The sequence below is a fragment of the Branchiostoma floridae genome, chromosome 7 (genome assembly GCF_000003815.2).
Source record: "Branchiostoma floridae strain S238N-H82 chromosome 7, Bfl_VNyyK, whole genome shotgun sequence".
NCBI lineage: Eukaryota > Metazoa > Chordata > Leptocardii > Amphioxiformes > Branchiostomatidae > Branchiostoma > Branchiostoma floridae.
This window is the reverse complement of record NC_049985.1, coordinates 1831538-1856954: the sequence shown is the minus strand read 5'-3', so window position 1 is coordinate 1856954 and position 25417 is coordinate 1831538. Positions and strand designations below refer to the sequence as shown.

Here is a 25417-nt window from a genome sequence, read left to right as displayed (position 1 = left end):
GAAAGGATACCTTCATCCCGAAGGACATGCAATATGATAAATATGTTACAGGAAGCATTCAGTACAACGCGCGTGGGTGTGATGCGAGGACGTCTGAAAATACCACTTCAAGTTCAGCAACTTAGACCCACCAGCCAGCTGAGAAGTACACGCAGCAAACCATATGGGAGGACGGCGTACAGGCAGGGATGGTGGCCAAGCAAAGGGATCAAGAAGTTTCAGAGAGACAACAACCCCAGAATTTTTTACTCTCTCGTACGTTCGAATTGTGACCTGAACTTCCATTTTGCCTTAAAGTAACAGAATATGTTAGAGGGCGTCTGTTAAACGCTTTCTTCGTATAAAAAAAAAAGAACATCTATACTGTCTTAGAGTTCACTGTAGGGATGACCACTGTATTTGCTTGTTTTTAATTAGAACACATCAACGTCAGAAGTTGTCCAGGAAGTGACATGTTTTTCGTTGTAATGTTGAGAAACAACTAGTTATTAAATCGGTTTGCTGTTTTCGTCTGTCTCCATTTTCTTTACTTGGTAGTACGTTCCAGCGCTTATGGTTTATAAGTAATTTGAAAAGGAGCATGTTAAATATAAAGTGCCATGGATAAATACAGGTTAGTGTATCTTGGGTAGTAATTTGTTGATAACTTGACGAGGCACGAAATTTAAAAGGCAGCAGTTATTTTGTCGTTTTATCGAAACATTTAGGCCAAAGTATAATTTTGTTTCGTAGGTAGATCTGACATGTTTAGCTGTAATGAGTCCAAAGATGACGCTATAAAAGTTTCAGATTAATATAGCCAGTATTAAAAGGTCACTGCTTACTTTCTAACTGTCAGCCTTTATTGGCACACACAGGGTTAAGGCTTATTTATAGAAGACATGAAGGTTTTGCTGCACATAAAATAGAATGTCTTCAATTTATCACATATGCTTTCCAACCTAGACCTAGTAATATAGGGTTGGCTACCCAGCGCAAAACGGCATTGGCCAAAACTGGTTTCGTCAAGTATGTATCAATTCAAGGGTTAGTGGATTTTCCAGAGAGGTTGTTATCAGTGAAAAGCTAGAACAGTAGTGAGGAGGACTCTAACACTTCAATACAGATTTTTGGTTTAGATACAATTATCCCAATGTATGTGACGTAACTTGGTTTGCTAAGCGGCAGTTGAAACAAATATTTGAAACCGAATGTCGACATTTTTTTTTGGTTTATACCCGAGTTCTGATAGGGAGAAATGGGATTATATTGGGTATTTATTCTTGCAATATGTCTGGGCCATTTGTGTACGTCGAATTTGGAGAGATCCGTTATACGAAAGTTACATCTGCTGCGATAATAGACCATTGTTACGTACCGTGTCTATTCTATTTATGGGGTTGGAAGTATATTTGGAGTTTGCAACATCTGACAGAGGACCGCCGGCGATGCAAGAAATAAAAAGTATTAGACTGCACATTAGTTTTATTGTAGTTGATTCACTTCCGATAAGCAGGACACGAATAAAAGAATAATGAATGGAGGTTGGGGTAGAAAGGAATAGAGAATGATGGTGTGAAGAACTTGGCGGATGAGAGTGGGAGAAGTAAGGATGAGAGTGGGAGAGAACGATAGAGTCAAGGAAGGTTAAGATGAGATTGGGGATAGTAGGAGGTATGGATATTTATGAACGATGGAGTGAAGGAAAGTTAGGATGAGATTAGGAATAGTAGGAGGTATGCATATGTAAGAAGGAAGAATAGTAGCGCCAATATTGTATAGTGATTGTTATGGTAGGTCTGGACCACCACCCATATAAGTGGTAGAGTCCGCTAGTGGTTACGTCACGCACTGTGTGGTGCTGGTTGTTTACCATCATGGAACGGTTCCATAAGAAGTTGTCAATAGACTATGTTGAGTATGTTGACTATGCGTCCACTGTCGTCCTTGAGTATACACCGCACGCGTTCCCTATTAGCGTGGAGTCAGCGATTGGTCTCCTAGAACCCACACAAGCACCAAGAAGCTTGGATGCCACGCAACTCAGGTAATGATACTAAAAAGAAGAGGCGCGACGGAAGGCACCACCCCATAGCTTCATATGGATGAGTCAATCACTGCGCAGAAAGAATAGGTAACTATCTTTCCTGCGCTGTGATTGGCGATGCCTATATTAGGCGAAGACCCAATCCCATATAAAGGCAGGATAGACTATTCACATGCAGTTTGACGGACTCATCCGCACAGCCTGGAATCCGTCGAAGACGTGAACATGGGATAGAAGGAGTGGGACAAGGGAAAAGAGGTAGGCACGATGGAGCGCAGTTTTTCTTTTTCGCCCGTCCACCCACCCACCCACTCAGTCTGGGGAATGTTATATGTATCACATCTTCGCGCGACTCCAGGCACCACCCCATAGCTTCATATGGATGAGTCAATCACTGCGCAGAAAGAATAGGTAACTATTTCAACCAGAACAAGTCTGAAAGTTGTAGTTTTGGTTGAGGTTTGAAAAGTTAGTGAACGTATGCAGAAGTGGTTGTTTTTGCACTGCACGACCCTACCTTATTTACCTTTATTTGGTAGACCCGCCAGTAACTCTCGCGTTATCTCGCGATAACAGGGAAAACGAGATATCAACAGCATCAAAATGTGATAGCATAATATCACCACAAAAATATGCATAACCTAATATCTCAATCAGCCAGGTCATTAAGTCCGTAAATTTGGTATAGTAGATAGCAGGTTTAATTGTTTTAATTCAAAACATAGAGTCCATTTGTCAAACTCATGTCTATTTCGTAGCGGTTAGTTGCGTTGAACAGGTAAAGCAGCTGGGATAGCAGACGACACTGGTGAACTTTGTAGCAAGTTTTCGTGCTTGTTTCGCGATTTCGTCCGCTCTGTTCGAACCTGTAAGTCTCCCAGGATAGAAACAAATGGTTCAGGATGACGGAGCAACAGAAAAGACGACTACAAGTTCTTCAGAAACACCTGTGCAGTGGACCAAAACTTCGTCTCCGCCCCACACGACCTGAACATGTCGACAGCGAAGGCCAGGTGTGCATGGCGGAGACAGCGGCGAAACTGGCCCAGGGCACAAAGTTTCAGGAACAGGTCAAGGAGGTAAATCTTGAAAGTAGACGTAATGTTACGGTCAGCAAGACAGCTAAACTAAAGAAGGCTGTGCATTCGTTTTGAGTATCGTTGCAAAGAATTTGGACTTTGCTCCTTAACGTTAACTGCTGGCTTGCTTTGTTTTGATTTATTAACCTGTATTGTCACAGGTTCAAATAAAGGGTGAAGGTTAGAGATAATTGCGACAATACTCAACTGACGTGTGACTAAGAGAACAGTATGTATGTGCAGATAGCTCTATGTATTGTTTATACTGTGGTGTAAGTGTTTGTATTAAAGTAATTAGTGTTTTATTGTGTTGACCTTTGACCTCCCAGTGGGCCTCTGCAGGGTGCTAAAACAAATCAAAGCTACTTCTGATTGATTTGCTATGCACGTTTGTAATGAAACATTATGATATATGGTTCCGGTTCGGAGTTTCTTTTACGATTCGAGGCCGATATGACTGTCTCTGAAAAAAGCACTAGCGCTTCTCAAAACATCGTTTTTCGGACAATTCGATGTTTCCGATAGAAAAGGGTGCCTTGTCGCTGACCGTCAGACTCATTTGACATTTTCTGTAGAAATGTTATTTTTGGTAAAAACCATCATTAAAATACAATTTTCACCAAGAAATTGCTAATTTGGATGCTTTTTTTACAGGCCGCTACACGGAAAAAATGAATTTTCCTGGGATAATGACTAATATGGCAATGAAGGTCAAGAGTTCTTCTGTATACTGAGCAAAAAGGAAGAAAAGTTATCCGATACGTTTTCCGCGAGCTCCGATGGCGCTAAAACACCCAAAACGCGCATAGAACGCACGATCTGGGTAATCAGGCGACGAAACGCTTTACCGCTATCGCGCGCACTAATACCAGGAAGTGTTCGCCGCACGATCAAATCTCCGACACCATAAAACGCTACGAACAACAAGCATTTGGGGATGTATAAAAGATTATACATTGCTAAAGCGAAAGCCGGAAAATCTAGAGTCAAAACTATAGAGACAACCTCTAATTTGCGTCTTATTCTTAGGGACTATTTAGATATCTGGACAATTGAAATTCCGAACCGGAACCATATGTAATTAAAAAAAAAACATGCAATTCAGCAAACTGGCTGCAAAATGTTTTTTATTGAAGTGCAATAAACCATTCATCATCATCAGGACACAGTTATAAACAGACCTGAATTATTGTTGACATTGTTGACAGCGTGGTATAATTTATTATAAGGGGTGAGGTACAGCCACCACCCCAAGGGTTGGAGCAGGCTCACAGCATCTTACTAACTCCAGAGGCTGTGGCATTCGTGGCTCGGCTGTGTGCACAGTTTGTGTATTACACAGACTACTCACTGTTACTATGTGTTGTGTTGACAGCGTGGGATCAGTGCGGAGGTACAGCCACCACCCCGAGGGTTGGAGCAGGCTCATAGCACCTTACTGACACCAGAGGCTGTGGCATTCGTGGCTCGGCTGTGTGCAGAGTTTGACAGAGATGTGGATCAGGTTAGCAATGTCTTCCAATAGGCTACTTGTTGTCCATTATGCTATGTGGGGTTGTATGGCATAACTGCGGGGTGTTTGTAACCTGGAGTCCAGTCTTGATAGCTTTGGTCTGCTTCCAAATTGCCCTTTCTGAATTCAAATTCTATTACATTACAGATGTTGAGGGCTCGTGTCTTGAGGAAGATACAAATGGACCAGTCTGGAGAGCTTCCCGACTTTCCTGAGAAAACCAGGTAGTATTTTGGTCATCAGCAGTCGACGTGCTTACACACGGCGGGGTTATACCACCCCTTACGGGGTGAATTACCCTTTTGCTGGCTCAATATCATCCTGATTTGATTCCATCTTCCCAAGTGTATTTTTTAGTGATTTTCAAGTAGTGACTGGAGAGAGAGTTTATGTTTGAAACACAATTCAATGAGGATGCGATATCCTTTGGTTGCATATGTCATCTGTACGTCCTGTGAAATGATATACAGTTGTTTTTTCTCTACCAGACGGATCCGTGAGAGTGAGTGGAAGGTACACCCTGTCCCCAGGAGGCTACAGAACAGGCACGTTGACCTGGGGGACGTCTCACCAGCCAACACTCAACACTTCCTACAGGCATTGAACTCTAAAGCAGAGGGCATTCAGGTAACATTACACAAAACTTCCTATGGGCACTGAACTATAAACCACAGGGCATCCAGGTAACAACACTTTAAAACTTCCTACAAGTATACTAACTCTTAAGGTTCCGGTTCTGAGTTTTTTTTAGGATTTGGGGCCGATTTGACTGTCTCTGCGAAAAGCACTAACGCTTCTCAAAACACCGTTTTTCGGATAATTCAATGTTTCCGATGGAAAAGGGTGTGTTGTCGCTGACCGACAGACTCATTTGACATTTTCTGTAGAAATGTTATTTTTGGTAAAAACCATCAAAAATATATGCTTTTCATAAAAAAATTGCTAATTTGGGGCCATTTTTTACAGGCCGCTACACGGAAAAAATGAATTTTCCTGGGATAATGACTCATATGGCAATGAAGGTCAAGACTTCTTCTGTATACTGAGTAAAAAGGAAAAAAAGTTATCTGATACGTTTTCCGCAAGCTCCGATGGCGCTAAAACACCCAAAACGCACATAGAACGCATGATCTGGGTAATCAGGCGACGAAACGCTTTACCGCTATCGCGCGCACTAATACCAGGAAGTGTTCGCCGCACGATCAAATCTCCGACACCATAAAACGCTACGAACAACAAGCATTTGGAGAAGTATAAAAGATTATAGACTTTTAAAGCGATAGCCGAAAAATCTAGAGCTAAAACTATGGAGACAACCTCTGATTTGCGTCTTATTCTTAGGGACTATTTAGATATCTGGACACTTGAAATTCCGAACCGGAACCTAAAGTAGAAAAAGTCCAGGTAACATTTCTCAAGGAGGTTTTGGCTTGATAAAACCACCTTGCATTACACATCACTTGCTACAGGTGTAATGAAGTCTAAAGCAGAGGACACACAGATTAGCCTGGAATCCAGCCTTGTTCGCTTTGTTCCGCTCCCGAAGGTCACTACTCGCCAACAAGTCTGGGCGCTGTTAGCATTCAAAGGCGAGTAGCGACCTTTGGGAGCGGAACAAAGCAAACAAGGCTGGACTCCAGGGTAACACAGGTAACATCACTGCCTATAATATCATGAACAAGATGATCTATCTTGAATCAGAATAGCAAAATTTTGGAGATCAAAAGTTTAAGGTCAGACAAATATTGTAAACTAGCGTGAGAGAAAAAAAAATCAATTTCTTGTCTTGATCTTCTAACTGCATATTTGTGTCCTGGTAAAGATTGAGTACCTTCACTGTATCCAAAAAACACACCTGATTTAACTGAGTGCCACACCTGTACACTATAGGAGAATTCTTACACTGATCCTTGATGTTTTCTCTCAGACTGATTTTGATGACGGCCACTGTCCCACGTGGACCACCCAGCTGAAGGGCCTCTACAATGTGTACCTGGCTGTGCACAACAAACTGCCAGGTAAACACATCTTTCCTGTAATGATCTGAAGAACAGAAAGGGCTGGGTAATATTTTTGCACCATCCAACAGTATGTATGTATGTATGTGCATAGGCCAGGACTGGCCCCTCGCGTAGGGTGATATCGCCCCTTACAAGGCGATATACGCTTATTTGGCAGAGTACAAGACGGTGATGCGCCACGTCTCCCGTCCGGGTGAATGTTCCAACATGTCACTCACCATATGGCTGATACGAGACAGAGGTTTGCCAGGCCTCTATCCGGGTGATTTGTAGTGAATCACCAACTCCAGTCAGACAGAATGATATGATCCATCACACACCGCACCATCGCACATGTGGGGGTTCTTTAACGTGCCTGGGGTGTGGCTCTCCCCAGACATGGGACCTCCATTTAACATCCTATCCGAGGGACTGCCCTAGCCGAAGCTATGTACTCATTTTCACCTGAGTAAAGTGAGGAAAGTCGTGTAAAGTGCCTTTCCCAAGGGCAAAAGATCGGTGGCACGGCAGCGGATTCGAACCCGCAACCTCTTGGTCACGGGCCAAACATATACTACCACTGCGCTACGCGGCCCCACCATCCAACAGTCATTGATGTAAAATAGTGGCACAAAGTGGCTAGTCCACTGGACATGAGATCGAGAGGCCAAAGGTTCGACTCTGTCTAAGGCTGTCCATTGTACCCTTGCTAAAGGCATTTTACATTATTTTCCTCACTCCACCTACATGTAGGTGTTGAATGGGTACCTGACTTTTGTGAAAGGTGGAGATGAGCTCCACCTTCCAAAACCGTGTCCTAAACACACAGAGCTTAATATACACTCTTCAGTATACAAATCTGTTGCATTACACTGAGGGCTATTTTACCAAGTGTGCAAGACAAACAAAACAGCAAAGTGTTTGACTGAGAATATGAAAGAAGGCAAACGTGGCCTTAATTTTTGGGCAAGATTGTTAGAGATCCATAATTGGACACGACAAGCTGCCCCTCGTAATGGATTCCAGACGTAGGCAACAGTGCAGACATGATCCCCCTCAGCTGTGAACATCTCCACTCGCCGGTTCCCATTATCAGTCACGATCACACGGCCCCAACCATCCACACTGACTCCCGACGGCTTTAGAAGCTTCCCCGCCCCGGTACCCCCGCTTCCAAAACTGGAGAGGAAGACTCCGTTCTTGTCATACTTGAGAACACGATCGTTGTCCGTATCTGCAATGAAGATGCTTCCTTTCCTGTCCACTGTGACAGACGGCAGCCTCCGTCCTCCTATCGACCCAAACCTGCTCATGTCACATGTTGGCGACCCATGTGTTTCAGCAGGCCGGAACCACACGGCCTCCGCTTGCCTTCTTCCACCAGAAAGTCGTGATATTGTCAGTACGATTTTGTCGGAAATCTTGTCCACTGCAATCCCATAGATTCTAAATCCCTTGCATGTGTACTTGGCAAGGACGTGGCCCTCTTTGCTGTACTGAGCTACAGTGTTTCGGCGCAGAACGACCCAAAGGGAGTTGTTGCGTCCTGTGGCTATAGCGCACGGCTTCATGCCTCCTGTACAGAACCTACGAAGGGAAGTACCGTTCATGCTGAAGACTTGGATTCTCTTGTGTTCCGGTTCAGTCAAGAATATCTCGTTATCGGAGGACACTGCCAGCCATCCTGCGGTCGCATAGTAGGCACCTTGTAGTCGGATACTGACTCTCTCTTTCTTGTCTGCTGGTGAAACAAAGGAAAACAGTTAGTAGGGCACCACTTTTTAGACTTAAGATACGAATGCAGGTAAATCCCAGCTCAAAGATGACCATTCGACTGTTTAGACTTTAGGCCATTTGACTTGATTATATGGATAACATCGTCCAAGAGCCTAAAAAATTATGCAAGCTTGCGGAAAAAACAAGTTTGTCAAAAAAAAAGGTATAGCAAATCATTATTATAAACACAGGCTACCAAACTTTACGTGCTAATTTCTTCAGTTACAAACAAGCTTTCACCAATCTAACTTTTGAGATCACTTTGGTAGGCTAAAAGGGAATTTCTCACGGCTAAAAATGCGTCAATAAGACCAGAAGTAGAGACTGGTGCGCACCTTCACAATGGTATGTCACCTCCAGGTACTTCTTGGTTTTTGGACAGGGGTCACCAAATATAGTGATCGTTACTTCCATGTTGCAGCGCTGCAAGGCCTGACATTTCTGCCTCACCAAGGTATCAGGGCTGACCGAGTTTGGGCTGCTACTGGATGGAAGATTTACAAGATGACTTCAATCTTGGACCATTTTGACACAGAAATTGGACTCACCCAAATTTTCAACTGAACAGCACCAGTCTTTGTCAAGGAATGAACAATCCACTGCTGCCATGACGGCACGTTATACAGAGCTTTACAACCATCCCTGAACAGAGATGGTGGGCGCCTTAGACTTCCTGCAACTTATGATCCACTGCTTACTGAGTTATGTGTTCTATCGGTACAACGGTGTACAATGAGTCCAATTTTTGTGTTGGATATTACAGTTAAACTAGTTCAAGAATGACTTCTACCAACACGGATTAACTTTCAAGTGACTTCATGATGTGTCACCAATGACACTAAAATAAAATTGTCTGTGAAAACTTGTGAATGGTCGATACTGTTTTTTTTCAGGTCTGTTTTTTCCAGACAGGTCCTGAAGGAGAGGAGCAAGGGTCATTCCCTGGCCTAAGACCTATTATAAGTGACTTGCAAAACCCTGTACTAGAGATGTGATTAGGTCAGTTTATGGTGCTTTTACCTGCACTTGCTTGTTCCACACTTGGTGTCACACCGCCCTGGAAGCCAGCTGCAGCTACAGCTGGGGTGCTTTTTGCTCCTCCGTCCGTAGAAGACATCGTCGATCACAATCAACTTGTCTGCTGGGCAAGACAGCTGCATCATCTCCTGTTCGCAGGCTGTTCCTGCAGCAGTGGTTTAAGCTTCCTCAAGTTATGTAATTGATTAAAAACAGGGAGCAGATTATTATTGGACTTAGCAGAGTACTTTGGACAAATGCTTCTGGACGTTGACAGCTTCGAGTTACATATGCTATATTTTGTGAAAACCTTCTCTGGTACACAATGGATCATAATGCCCCCAGCGTCATGCCTCGTTGAGAGTAGAAAAATCTCAAGATTTATTCCATAAATTCCATTTTGGGGTTATCGGAAAAACCGGTCCGGTCCGGACCGCGGATTACCCGGTCCGGTCCGGGGGTGGAAAAACCAGTCCGGCCTGTTCTGCGTGTCGCTACGCCTCCTGGCGGTAAATAACAGAATTGCAAATGGTACGGTGTGCTGCCGTATATCACAACATGGAGCGCACTGATTGGATGTATGGGGGTCTGCATGCTAATGTCACTGTTCACGTCAGATCGATTGACGACGGTTAACATAAACATTGAACTGGTGGAAAGTTTACCATGACTGATACGCTGAACGGAAGCTTCACCGTAGATTCCGATGAGCGTAATCGTGTACACGCCGTAACTCCGATCGTAATTACGGCCGTATTTACGGGGCGGTATCACGTGGAGAGCGGTCGGTAATATTAAGAATATTCATCTTTTGAATACCGTGTATACGCTGTGTATTTCGGGGTCAACGACCTATCCGCGCACGTTGCGTATTTCGGGGTCAACGACCTAATGTGCGCCGCTTGAAAGCAGAAAATTTCTGATATGGATAACACAATCCAACATAGTTTTCTCATTACAGAGTATAAAAATAGAAATAAAAAAAAAAAAAAACTAAAAAAAACTAGCTGGTGTTGGGGATTACATTTTCGCACCAAAAAAAAGAGAAGAATTTTGTGCGGATGAGAAGGCACCCCGCTAGCAACCTGAAAGACCGCGCTAGCGGGAGCCGGCCTTACGTTGATTTACTACTGTCACTGGAAGAATACCGGCATTCTTACTATTCATACTGTCGTAATATCAAGGCAGCTAATCAGTTCTTAGGTTCCGTTCAGCGTATCGGGCATGGCAAACTCTCCACCAGTGCAATGTTTATGTTAACCGTCGCCAATCGATCTGACGTAAACAGTGACATTAGCACGCGGACCCCATGCATCCAATCAATGCGCTTCATGTTGTGATATACGGGAACACAGCATACCAATTGCAATTCTGCTATTTCCTGCCAGGGGCGTAGATACACGCAGAACAGATCGGACCGGTTTTTCCGCCCCCTAAACAGACCGGACCGGTAATTCCGCGGTCCGGACCGGACCGGTAATTCCGATAACCCTTCCATTTTGTGCTAAATCTTGAGATCTTTCAATGTACAGTGTAGTCTTGAGATAAATCGAGACCTTCTCAAGATCTTTCATAAAGTCTCAAGATTCTTTGAAAAGATCTCAAGATTTTTTCCAGGTGCCCTCAAAGCATCTCAAGACGGTTTTCAACATTCAAAAGGTGCTGCAAGTTGTTGCAAAACACATGTACTTTATTTGAGAATATTACACATCGGATAAATGGGAAAAGTACCTCAAATAGAGCAAGGTGGTTCTACAGTTTTGAAGGATACAAAACTGTACATGCTATTTTTGTGTACAACATTTCAAGCAATGTCGTATCTAGCGGTAGGCAAGTCACAAGTTTGTAGACTGATGCAATTCTAGTGCAAAACACTTTACAAATTCAAGCAAAGAAATTGTATAGTACATTTTAGTCTTTGATTAACCAAAGACTTCTACGCAATGACTTGGGGTGCATATTTTAATTGAGACTTTTGAGGGGAAGGACTAGCAACCCCTCCCTGTATATAAAAATACTTTGCTACAGCTTGCTGACCTATGTATTACTGGGCACTAGAAGGGTCCAAACTACGAAACAAACACTTTTTAGAAATCTCAATGCCAATCTTACCTTGAATGGATGGGCTGGTACCACCGGTGCTGCAAAGGATGGGTGAGCTGGTACCAAGGATTGGTACACGTGGGTTAGTACCATCAATGCCTTTAAGGTTGATGCTCCCAATGGTGAGTGGGTTGGTACCTTTGATGCTATGAAGGTTGGGTGGGTTGGTACCTTTGATGCTCCCAAGGGTGGGTGGGTTGGTACCTTTGTTGCTCCCAACGGTGGGTGGGTTGGTACCTTTGATGCTCCCAACGGTGGGTGGGTTGGTACTTTTGATGCTCCCAACGGTGGGTGGGTTGGTATCTTTGATGGTATGAAGGGTGGGTGGGTTGGTACTTTTGATGCTCCCAACGGTGGGTGGGTTGGTGCCTTTGATGCTCCCAACGGTGGGTGGGTTGGTACCTTTGATGCTCCCAACGGTGGGTGGGTTGGTACCTTTGATGCTCCCAATGGTGGGTGGGTTGGTACTTTTGATGGTACCAAGGTTGGGTGGGTTGGTAGCACTAACATCAATGCCCCTGATGATAGTTACAGTGGCATTACATGTACTAGTTGTTTCCATTACACTTAATGCACTCAGACTGTTGACATCGTGCATTGGGCTTCCCTGGTAAAAAAAACAGCAAGAAAAACTGTGACCAATTGACCATCTTGGTGTGGACAACACCCCTCATTTATGCCAAAAATATTCACGATGAAAGAAGCGTCTCTACTAGGGCTGGGTATCGGTACAGTGTACCTGTACAAAACCGTTTTTTCTTATTGGACCGGTCCAGAAAAACCGGACCTGAAAAAATTCGGTGGACCGGATGTTGGACCGATTAGAAAATTAACATATTATTTTATCAGACATTCACACCTTTTGGCGCTTGCAGGTGGAAGAAAATAACAAGAGTGAAGTAGAGTAGAGTTTATAGTAATTTCTACCAAGTTTTACAGCCAATCGTACAGGTGCAGTTAGCATTGTAGGATTTTAAAACGCCAGTGTAAGTCTAATACTCCACCAAACAGATTTCTTTGTTGTGAAATGGACCAGTGGTATGAGTCATACTGAATCAGGTCCAGGTTCAGGTCTGGACCTGGACCTGATCCTTTGGACCTGAACCAGACCTGGACCTGAATTTTCTGTACCGGTACCCAGCCCTAGTCTCTACATATAGGACTGCATGCATGGGTAGGGTTTACATGGGTTTAGCAAGTTTGACAAACACACCTCACGTAATGGACTTTCACCATAAGTGAAATTCTGCAAAAAGGTTGCTGTTTATGAATTCATAAAATTATACTTATCTTTTGGAAAATAACACAGACCCTTCTGGAGTTTAAAACCACTTTCATGTGAATTGATAGGCATTGATATATGGAGTGTGAATAGGGCCAAAGATGTCAAGCTTTAAATGAACTCTCACTGCACTTGCGTGATGCTGGCATCACTGCAGGGTTCGAAAGATACTCAACGAATTTCAAAGATAAAGAAACAATTTTTTTTTTACTTTTTATGTATTTTGTCATCTTCCAAGTCATATTTGTATGTATTACACAATATCTAAATTATTTTGAAAAAAAAAACAAACAGAAAATAACAAAACAGTGACACAGTGAACAAACCCCGCAGTGACGCATGCTGGACGCAAGTACGGTGAGAGTGCACCTTTGATATGCTCTGAAGGCCATGGGTCGTAATCCACACTTACCATGAGAATCCCTGCGATGACCGATCCAATCAGGACCAGGGCAACAGCCAAACCTGCAAACCCTGAGAGACATCTACGGACTGCAGAGCAGTCTGTTGGACAATCCAAGTTAAACCAATGAGTTTATAAAGAAAAGTCAAAACCAACCTTAAGGATTTTAGCATGAAAGGTCTTCTGCGTCAGTAAATGACAAATGTGAATGAAAACTGAACTTGGTTGGGTAAAGTTCAGTCGACCTTCATAAACCTAAAGGAGGTCCAGTTTAATATAATGTATGATTCTAAGTCAGCAATAACAATGTTTTGCTTCGGAAACATGATAAAGTTCCAGGATTCTCAACAGGATTTTTTCACAGCATTGGAGGCATCTTTAGTAGCTCCTACCAGGCACCACAGGTCGCTGGAAAAATAGTAGTAATTGGCCAAATAAGACAGAAAACACACCAGAGGAGTTAGATGACCGAGGAGTACAGTTTGCGACCTAAGGCCAGGCCGTCCAACACTCCTAGGCCAATTAACTCCTACTAGGCTTTTATTCCTAACTTGGCCAAAGTCCCCTTATTTGGCCAGGTGGGAGTCTGGTAAGAACTACAGGACTTGAAACACTTTTTTTTTGCATACCTGCATTGGTGCAGGTAACATTGAAAGTTAACTGCACCAGAGAAATTTTACCTGCACCACTCAGAATTTAGAAAGTATTGATCATACTAAAATCTGTTCAAAAACCATGGCCATTATTTCTTTTATACTTCATAGCCATAGGTAGTAACAGTCAATGCAGCTACTAGTCCAGCGGCATAGCTGAAAAATTGTGCAAATTTGTCTAAAAGCACCAAATTTGGCACACATGCAGCTTAATGTATTCTAAACAGAAATAGATATGGAGGCATCTCAAGTTCTGCCCAGAATTGATTTTATGGCACTTTTTGGGCATTTTTAGACCAAAAATGTATATTTTGGGCTTTAGTGTCCTGGTATTACAACCTACTGATCTAAAATTCGGCACAGACGTGCATTGAACATATGCCCTTAGGATGTCATCAACACTTTTTGCATACGACACTTCAATAATGAGATATTTTGGTATATTTCGCTATTTTTGACTAAAAATGTATATTTTTGGCTCCTATGTCCTTATATGAAAACCTATTGACCAGAAATTTGGTATAGAGATGCATTGGACATATGTTCTCAGAATACCATCAACACGTTTTTCATATATCACTTCAAAAAAGTGTTATTTTGGGATTATTGGCAATTTTTGACCAAAAAATGCATATTTTGGGCTCCTATGCCCTTGTATTACGACCAAATGACCTGAAATTTGGTATGAAGGTAGTGTAGGCCAAGTGCGGACAGTATGTCGTTCTGTGTTGTGGTAGAGATTGCTAAAATTGTTGAATTTGGGGATTTTTTGCTATTTTTAGACTAAAAATGTATATTATTGGCTCCTGTGCCTTTGTATGAAAACCAAATTCTGTGCCCAGGTTTTCAATCCAAATGACCTGAAATTTGGCATGGACGTGCCTATAACATATGGTCACAGGAATGCATTCATGCCTTATGCATACTTTAATTAAAAATGGTTGATATTGTGATTTTTTGCCATTTTTAGACAAAAATGTACATTTTTGGCTCCTGTTCCCTGGTAATTAGACCAAATGACTTGAAATTTGGTGTCGGAATGCCTTTTACATATATAAACAGGACTTTATTCATACCTTTTGCCTACACTACTTTATAATGGTTAATTTTGTGATTTTTTGCCATTTTTAGACCAAAAATGTATATTTTGAGCTCCTGTGCCTTGTATTTAAACCAAATGACCTGAAATTCAGTGTGGATGTAGCTATCACATTATGGATTAGAGAGGAGTAACTTGAAAGAGTCCATTGAGTATGGGGGGGTATATTTGGAAGAGTCCATTGTTGCACGGAGGGTAGATTTGGAAAAAAAATTCAATGTCGGATTTATTGGGATGTTGGTATTGTTCTTGGGCGGGTAAAATAATACGAGAAAACATACAGCTCACACAAAACGGGGCTACAAATCAGACAGTGCAGGAGGAATGGACACTACTGGGAGACCGGACAAAACGGGGGGTACAGACACTACAGGGGCTAAGGACACTACTGAGGGAACGGACACTATAGAATTAATGGGCATTACAGTAGGTACGGACACTACTGGGGTACATGTATACAGATCAGACACTAAAGGGGATAAGGACACTACTGGGGTACACATCAGACACTACAGGGGCTAAGGACACTACTGGGGAACGGACACTACAGAATCAATGGGCATTACAGGGGGTATGGACACTACTGGGTGTACAAATCAGACACTTCAGGGAGTAAGGACACTACTGAGGGTACAGATCAGACACTACTGTGGGTATATGGACACTACAGTGAGAACTGACATTACTGGGGGTAATAACAATGTGACTGTGGGGGTGTTGGCACTTATATAAGGGTACAGACACTACTTGGCATTGATGGGTATGGTACATCGTACCGGTAAAAACGGGAAAAACTGACCTGAAAAAAAATCAGTTGACCGGAGTTTAGACCAATAAGAAAATTAACACTTGATAGGCATCAACAATAACGAGTGACCGTAGGTAACATACTCTGTGACGTAATTATGGTTTCTGTCGGTTGATTTGTTTTCTGTGTGTTTGAGTGTCAATTATGATTCGACCAGTTATTTCCTATAGATTGAGTTTGTTAACGAACCTGGCCTGTTTATGTGTGTATGGTGTTCAGTATTAGGGTTATGTTGGCCTGGCTGTGTGTTGTCTGTGGTGACCAGCAGGGCCAGGTTGTCCGTCTGTGTCTTTCACACTCGCAAAATCCTAGCCGAATAGTGCAAGCTATAAATTTTGCACAACTTTAGTGATGACGTTATTTTGCGACATCTATTAGATGGGGGTACATTTTTAACTAGGCGTCTTTCCTGCTAATTCATGAAAATCAATTGTCTCTCTTCACCTTCTGTCCTTGCTGTTTCCCTGTTACCGTAAGCCAGACGACAAGCGAACACTTCATCGATGCTACAATATGGTCGCAGATGTCCTTACCTGCCCGAGGGTCTGTGAAGTCAAAATGCTGACAGAGACAAAATCAGCACAGTAACTACTGTCCTAATTCAATTCAATCATTCAAATCATTTTTGGTAGTGAATGATTCCCGAACTTGATGGTCTAAAGCACAATTTGGAGAATGGCACAGATAGCTGACCAACCCTGATGGCAATTGAAAATGTGGACAAAACAATTCAAACCATACTTGCCATTGTCTCCCTTGTGATTAAGCATTTCAGCGACGTGTCAGTTCGAAAAAAGTCATCTGCTCTTTGTATTTTAATGAGAAGAATTAGTCAATAGATAAATCTGTCCATAACTACGAAAGCCAATTGCTTATCTAGCTGCTACAAAGAAGACTGTTTTGTAAGATGCTGGCTAGCTGCGAGTGCATTAGGATCCTGATACGGCGATTGATTATTCTTCTCTCCAGCAACATTAACAAATCTTAACACCATCCACCGGGTGCATTACCTCCACTGTGCTGAGGAGCATGGGAGATAATGCGCCTTAGAAATGACTAAACTTTCAAGAGATTAAAAGTCTACGTTTAGTGGTTCAAGTAATCTCCTAGTACATTCTCTTAAATTCAATGCTCTGTCCTCACTTTTTGGTCCGGAAAAGTAGGGAACCCATTTCCTATGTGTAAATACAATGTTTAACCTTACGTTCGTATCTTCATCAGAGTATCTTCATCAAATCTATGAGGGTAACCATCGCAATTTTAGTAATTTTCAGTCTTAATCATATGGCTGTTCAAAGTTTTACATATCTAATTATTGTCACACATACAAAGAATGACCCAATTTGACAGACCCCAACCTTCCGACCTTAGCATAGTTTGCTTGGTTTTCCTGTGCAATTCCATTTTTTGAAGGCACCCATCTATACAAAAGTCAACAAGATACTCACGTTTCTATCAGGATGACATGAGCAAATGTATGTGTCAGAGAACCTGATCAACAAACGTACAAAATTGCATTCATTCCAGAATAGCCTTGTTCTGACCTTTGTTATGTTCTTGTTTCTAGATAAAGACCGAGAGCGGTGGCTTCTTACCATGACGTAATCCTGCATCCATGTGTCCTGGGTATTAATCGGTGTCACTTATGTGGAGTCCTGGTAACCCCCATGGAGAGCCTTATAATTGTGTACGACATATATACTAGATATATGCAGTGATTTAGTAAGGTATGTACTAAATAAGCAAAAATTAAAATACAAATGTGCAAAATCAAAGTAATTCCTTCTCAGGTATCCTCATATCCCCCATGTAGAGCCCAAACTAACATTTCCAATCAATTATAATATTTTTCACAGTTATGCGTGATTTACAATATGACAGGAGCAAAATAAGGTGTCAGAGAACTTGACTCTCTGTTGGTCTTTGCTTGAAACATGACTGAGTACCCCCTTAGCAACGGCCTTAGCAACGGTTTTGCTAATGATTCTGATAGAAACAACGTATAAAAAACATATTTCTGCATCTGCTAAACGTTGAACATTTTTAGACTATTCCTTATACTTTTACTGTTGTATTTAGAGCAAAATACTGCAGAAAAGTTCGTTCTGTGTATTAGTTTTGTTGTGGAGTACGATCTGAAACCTCCCTAGCAACAGCCTTAGCAACGGCCCTAGCAACGATATTGTCACTACAAGCTGGCAGACATGTCATCCTTCACACATTCATATCTCCAGATTTCATTGACGAATTTCGATCATTTAAAGTTTGATATGCAGCGTATGATACCCACAGTAAGACTAAATCATCAGGCAAGGCCCTATAGGTAATGTGAATAAATGCATGATATTGGAAAGTAAAGTATATATTTTTGATGAAAAAATCTCCAAAAAAATCCGATTTTAGGGCTAATAATTTTCTATCAAAGCTGAATATTGGAAAAGGAAACATATTTCGGAGGTTGTAGTGACTAGTTCTACCAACCTATGAATTTTAAAGAAGAAACAACGATGTTTAGTTTTTTGCCCCTCCCCCTAAAAAATCTCCAAAATGGGTATTCCATTTCCCGGGGCTCTAAATTCAAAGTGCTGCTAAAGTGCTCCTGGGCTGAAATTGAGATGCCTCCATATCTAGATTTGCTTAGAACATGTTTGACTATCTGTGTGCCAAATTTGGTGCTTTTAGACTAAAGTGCACAATTAGCATGATTTTTTCAGCTATGCCGCCGGACTATACATGTAGTAAAAGTCCACATCATGAAACATGTTATATAAAGCCAGTACATGGACCAGTGCAGGTTAGGTGCAGGTAGACACCAGAAATACCTGCATAGCTTTTATTTTACCTACACTAACCTGCATATACAGGTGGTATTTCGAGCCCTGGACTTGCCCTCCTTATATATAATTAGCATAGCAAAGCTACGTGGCAAGTGGTTCAAGCAATGAGTATTGGAGGGTTTCTGGGGGCATCTTCCCTCTTGAAATATCTAGATTTATAACCCTCACATTTTCCTGCATTTTGAGCGCCAAACTTAACAGAGTAAAGCAGGGCTCTAGCCAGCGTCCGTTTTTCCGTCAATTGACGGAAATTTGCTGCGTGTGACGGAAAAATTCTAAAACCAATCCGTCAACTTTGACGGACAAAAATCTGATAAAAGCTCCTTGGTGGAAGCTACAGGCTGCTTGGGGACGCTGTCCACGGCCGTAAAAGCCACACACTGTTTGTTTTGCTATTGTTATGATTGTTGACAATGTGTGTCGGTGCCCTTTCGCATACGGTAATCTCATTAAAACCCGTTTTTCAAGGTCTCAGTTCAGTCTCTCTAACTCCTGGAATAGTGTTTTCGCGACAATGCAAATTGGCTGACGGAAAAAAATGTCGAGCTGGCTAGAGCCCTGGAGTAAAGCCAACATTTTGATACAAAACTATAGAAATTAGCCCCAAACACTCTGAACACTGGTTAAAACTGGTTAAAACAAGAGTTCGGAGACGTCATATATCCATGAAATAGTCTGATTATTTTAATGACCTCCACATTTGCATAATCTATGCTTAGTTAAGTACACCTGTAAATAACCTACACTGTTCACTATGTTGATTGTCCAATCATTTACCACATCGATGAATTATGGCACTTTTGCATTAATCATGCAAATTAAGGACTTACTTGCATAATTCGTATCTGATAATGTTCCACCTGCCACAAACTACATATATTGCATGTACATGTATTTGGGTTCTATAAAGGAAACACTGCAAATACAGATTTTCCTCATTAGATATGCAAATTAAGTGTCAGTTTGCATAATTTGCACTTCATGATGTGCAACACTGTGTAAGCTATCTACATACCAAATATCATGTAAATTTGTTGTTCCCTTGTTCAGTTATCCAACTTTGAAGATTTTGACAAAAAGGCCCTGCAGTTCCAGAACAACCTGCTAGGGGGACGAAATATGCACTACATATCCCTTATGTCACAAGCCTTCCAATAATCAAGACCATAGCACATTCAGTTCTAAAGATCCAAAAAAATGAATTTCTGCTGCAGTACCAAGGTCACATACCAGGGGGCCCAAAATTAATCTTGACCTTCGTCTTCCTAACACCTACCCACAAACCAAATATCATTATCCATTTAGAGGTTCTTGAGTTATGCTCACTACAAAAATCCAGACACACAGACAGACAGACACACACACAGACAGACAGACAGACACACAGACACACCCAAAACTATATCTCCATTTTTCATGGAGATAATAAATGAAGTGAAACACAGTCCCCCAAATCACAGCAGAAGGGACACAAATTACAGTGTAGGGGCCTCCTGCACTCAACTGCAAAAACCCTGGGTTCCAACTACAAAATGTATTGAACAAGAATATGTGTCCTGAAACACAAGAAGTTTGTGTCGTCTTACCATTGGCGTCATCTGAGGCCTGTTGGCTAGCATTTTCTCTGTATGACGGATTTTGCTCAAGTTCATTTGCATTTGAAGATTCCTGAACCTCATGCACTCCTGTGTCTTCCGAGGCCGGTTGGCGAAGGTTTGCCCCATACACCGGGTTTGGAAACTGTTTGTTGTGGGGATCCTGTGTATCAGGGTCCCTGCCTGTTTTGTCAGTGTTACTGGACCTTGTTGTCTGTGGCGCTTTTGAGGCTGCTTTGTTGAGATACGTTTCATGATCGCGCATGTGTGCAACAGCGTACGGTTGGATGTCGCCATCGTCAGAGAGGTCGTCACGCCGGGTTAAATCATCAGCGTCAGCTTTGTCAATGTCTGGCTGAGATCTTGCACCATTTCCCTTGGTGCTGGACTTCATGGTAACTATATTGCCTGCTTGCTTGACTTTAGTTTCGTTTGGAACCTGGTTTGGAAATTGTTTGTTATGCAGATTCTGTATATCAGGGTCCCTGTCTTTTTTGTCAGTGTTACTGGGCCTTGTTGTCTGTGGCGCTTTTGAGGCTGTTTTGTTGAGATACGTTTCATGATCGCGCATGTGTGCGACAGCGTACGGTTGGATGTCGCCATCGTCAGAGAGGTCGTCACGCCGGGTTAAATCATCAGCACAAGCTTCTGCAGGGTCCGGCTGAGATCTGCTACCATTTCTGTTGCCGCTGGACTTCATGGTAGCTATATCGCCTGCTTGCTTGACTTTAGGTTCGTCATCAACGTTGCCATGAGTGTTAGGATGGAGTTCTTCGGCAGAGGCAGCATACGTTGCAGCATCCTCAGTGTTGGTCTTGTTAGGTTCATAATATGCATCAGCAGCAGCTTGGGAGGGGATATTAATATAAAAATGATCATTTGTGGTTATATCAGTCTGACTTGTACAACTGGTTGCACGTTCAGGGTCATTGTCAGATACATACTTGGCCTCCTCCTCCATTAGATTGGGTCCTTGGATTCCAAGAGAGCCTTTGCCGTATGTTGACATTTTTGTTGGAACTGCAGTGTTTTCTCTGATTGACTGACTCATCATGTTTCTGTTGAAAAAAAAAACAGAATTATAATATCTAAATGCTATTTGGTGCGAATTATACAGTGCTCAAAATATGAACAGATCCTGTATTCCTACTACCCCTGTCACATTATCCACGATCTTCCGGCGTATCGCTGGAAGGTCTGCCATATTTAAGATCGACAGAGGGTTGCGCGTATTTTTCACCTGAAAACCGTCCGTCACATATAAGCCATACTATGTACCTTGTACAATTGTTGTGCAATAAAGTTATCATTATAAGCGAGGCTCGGGCGTTGTCCGATCGATTTTTGTGCAATGTGACAGGGGTATACCAAAAAAAAAAATTTTGCACTTGAAAAGATGAAAAAAATTGTACGGTCATCGAAATCAGCACCATTTAAAAAAATTCTAGATCCTCTTGAAAGCATAAAATACTTGACGTTTAATCTATTTAACATTCTTTAGATATATTCTTTCATGCAATAATAAGGAAATGGTAGAATGCAAACAAAAACAAATTGGAAACATTCAGACAACAAAATATAATTGTTAATTCAGACATGAACACAGGATAGATGTTTATCACCCCTGCACCACTTGTAGTTTTATCATAATGATATATAAACAAATGATATCAAAAAGCCAGTATCTGGAGAGAAACAGTTCTGATCCTACATTGTACTGTTTGCGAGGCAGACTAATCATTAGATTAAAAAGTGTTCTTGTTGTACATGTTTCGTTGTTAAGTAAACTAACATGTTTCCATCCGGGATGGAAAATTGCTTGTCAGGACAAACAAAATTGGGCTCACCAGGTGTTTGGCCAAGTTGACCTGGGTGTTGGTTTGATGGTCCAATTTGGTCAAGGGTAAAAAAGTGTCCAAAATCTATCTAAACCTGCCCCAGACATTTTAGAGCAGAGATTAAAAATGCTGAGTAAATATAGTTAATGTTCACTGGATTTGATTTTGCGGTAGGAAGAAAATGGAGTGTTTGCGGTGTTTTTTAGTTCACAATAGCGCTTTAGTCACAAACTGTGGAAACCACGGTGCATTTATGGACAGACAGACAGAAACCACCCTCTAACGACTCGGCTGGAATGCTACTTTTAATCAAAATTTGGTATTTTGAACTCCCTGATCTAATTGTAACCCTCTGGATCCTTGTGACTGGAGGTGGCTGCCAGCATCAGGTGGTTGCTTTACAAGGCTTGCCTACATTAAGGTTTTATATTTTCCATATATTCTTTTTTATATTGATCTTCAAGATAAGTGTTAAAATTCTTTTAAATCTAAGTTCAACCAACAAATCAAATGGATGTGTCCTTAATAGAAAATAAATCACAAATCTGGATAAAATCTAATGCTATATGATAAGATCATTGGCAGTACGTGACTATGTTGCAATGTACTGTTCATTGTCTAATCCATTGCTTTACAGTTTGTATACATTAATCCTTTTGCAAGGTAATTTCTGACTTTCAGGAAGACGTAATTAATGACTCGTTACACTTACTGTTAAGTGAAGTCTGCTCAGTTTACTTCAGTCCAGTGGCAGTTGCTGGCAAATTTTCTGGTCAGAATGAAGAAACAAGTTCTCTCCCGTTGGCTGTGGGTGTGGTGTGGCGCTCCAAACTGGCAGACTAATAAGTGATGTAACGAACTGCTTATGACATCATGATGAATGATGTATTGTTTGAACTTTGTCAGAAGGTTTTATTTTCTTTTTCTGGGGGAGTAACTGTGGATGTAGGCGGCATAACTCACAACTCCAATACACTGATAGACTGATTGATTGATTGAACAAATGAACCATTGATGAATTGGTTGGTTGATTGATTAAATGATTGATTGATTGATTGAACTCTTAAAACTATCTTTAATATGGCAGACATCTATTGCACTGCAGTCATTCCATTATTCAGCCAGTTCCTATAGATGATGTTACATGACTTTCCTCACTCCACCCAGGTGTAAAGATGGGTACATGACTTCAGGTGGGAAGGTAAAAGGTGGTGGCAGAAGAGGGATGGGCTCCTCCTTCCAGTACCATGCCCTAGATACAGTGGATTACAACCCACTGCCCCTATTGTTTCACCTGTACCTGTCTTTACCTGTACATTTTATACTGACTGCACATGTTGTTTTGTAGGAGCCCCCTCCATTGGTAATGCTCCAGTCCTAATGCTGAGACCTCGAGCTTGGAACATAGTGGAACACAACATGCTGGTAAGCCTTAGGTCATTCGGAGCATAGGGGTGTCAGGGTTGTGCAAGTTTTCTAAATTTCACTTGTCCTATCAAGCAAGTATGGAAAAATTACTTGCCCGAACCAACTTTTCACTTGCTCAAAATTTGAATGACATTTTTCTACGTATTTTCTCTTTCATTGATGGAATCCTTGTTATTGGCTCTATTTTTCTGTGTTGACCAATGCTTCATGCCATGACTGTGAAAAGTAGCAATTATATCAAAATCTTACTCATTGAAAAAAATCTAACTTACCCGGTCGGACATGCACTTACCCGACCGGCATTTTCACTTGTCCGGAACAATTGCTGGTTGACTTGTTCAACCCTGGGTGTTTATCTATAACTGTAAGGAACATCAGTAAAATTCTAAGAAACATATGTAAAGGCTGTATCGTAAGACTTTATTGATAACCTTTTAGTTTTACAAATAAACAGCTTGAATGAGTTGTGTTTTCTCATCTCAGGTGAATGGTAAGGAGGTGCCAGGCCCACTGTTTGACTTTGGGCTGCTGATGTTCCATAACGCACACCTCCTGATCGACAGGGACAGTGGGCCATTCTTCTACCTGTCCAAGGTACTGAATTAGGAGTTACTATCATCATAATAATAATAACGATAATATTTATACACACCTCCTGATAGACAGAGACAGTGGGCCCTTCTTCTACCTGTCCAAGGTACTGAATAAACAGTTACTATAATAATGATAATAATGATAATATTTATACACACCTCCTGATGGACAGGGACAGCGGGCCCTTCTTCTACCTGTCAAAGGTACTGAATAAGGAGTTACTGTCTCCAATTTTCATTTATTAGTTTGGCAGGTCAGCACCCACAGCCAGAATAGCCCAACACTAGACTGTGGCTATTGCAGAGGGCTAGCCAGAGACAAGTACGATACCAATCCTCTCAAAGGTACTGAAACAGGAGTTACTGTCAGTGTCTTCTTCTAACACATCATCATCTCCATAGTAAGTTTCAGTATGGATTTGGTAGCTATTTGATTTCAATACAATTAAAAGCCAGAGAGGATATTAGACATTCATGTACCTCCAGGGCCCTACTCCTACCTGTCCAAGGTACTGAATAAGGAGTTAATGTCAGGGTGTGCTGGAGGCAACCTCCTGATGAGGATGGGACTAGGTGAGGTGAGGTGTCAGGGTGTGCCCAAGTGTCTTCTTTTGACACATCTACAGCTCAATATGTTTCAGTAGGGATTTGGTAGCTACTCAATTTCAATTGATTTATGATTGTTGATTTGATTATATGGATGACATCCTCTCGGAACCCCAAAACTGATGTGATTGTGAGAATAAAAAAGTTTGGCCAAAAAAAGTTGCCTTCTACCTGTCCATGGTATTGAATAAGAAGTTACTGGGACAGTCTTCTTCTTACACATCAACATAGCTGTATTATGTTTCAGTAGGGATATGGTAACTATTAAAGTTTGGTTGATATTATGATTGACAGCCAGATGGCAAGCAAAATATTAGACATACCTCCAACAACAGACAAAAAATACTGCTATGGTGGCTAAAATTAACATGCATCATCTATTACCTCCAGCACCAGGACTAACTAGCCAGTGTCTTTTAGAGCATAGTGGCTTGTGAGATGCAGTAAAATGGTGTAGATTAGGGGTGGGTACAGGTACAGAAAATTCAAGTCCAGGTCCGGTTCAGGTCCAAAGGATCAGGTTCAGGTCCGGACCTGAACCTGGACCTGATTCAGTATGACTCATACCAATGGTCCATTTCACTACAAAGAAATATGTTTGGTGGAGTATTAGACTTACACTGGCGTTTTAAAATCCTACAACGCTAACTGCCTCTGTACGATTGACTGTAAAACTTTGTAGAAATGACTATTAACTAAAATCTACTTCACTCTTGTTATTTTCTTTCACCTGCAAGCGCCAAAACGTGTGAATGCCTGAT

At 41.7% G+C, this 25417-nt stretch overlaps 1 protein-coding gene across 1 annotated transcript in view; it reads left to right on the top strand.

Annotated features, from left to right (window-relative positions):
* Positions 1–2513: 2513 nt before the first annotated feature.
* The window catches only part of LOC118419269 (malate synthase-like), a 29006-nt gene continuing 6102 nt past the window's right edge, over positions 2514–25417 (top strand). The window contains exons 1-7 of the mRNA XM_035825616.1: positions 2514–3105; positions 4481–4609; positions 4766–4842; positions 5107–5245; positions 6546–6636; positions 23378–23454; positions 23941–24051. Coding sequence (XP_035681509.1) covers positions 2929–3105; positions 4481–4609; positions 4766–4842; positions 5107–5245; positions 6546–6636; positions 23378–23454; positions 23941–24051 — 801 coding nt within the window. The 5' untranslated portion in view covers positions 2514–2928. The remainder of the gene's footprint in view (positions 3106–4480; positions 4610–4765; positions 4843–5106; positions 5246–6545; positions 6637–23377; positions 23455–23940; positions 24052–25417) is intronic.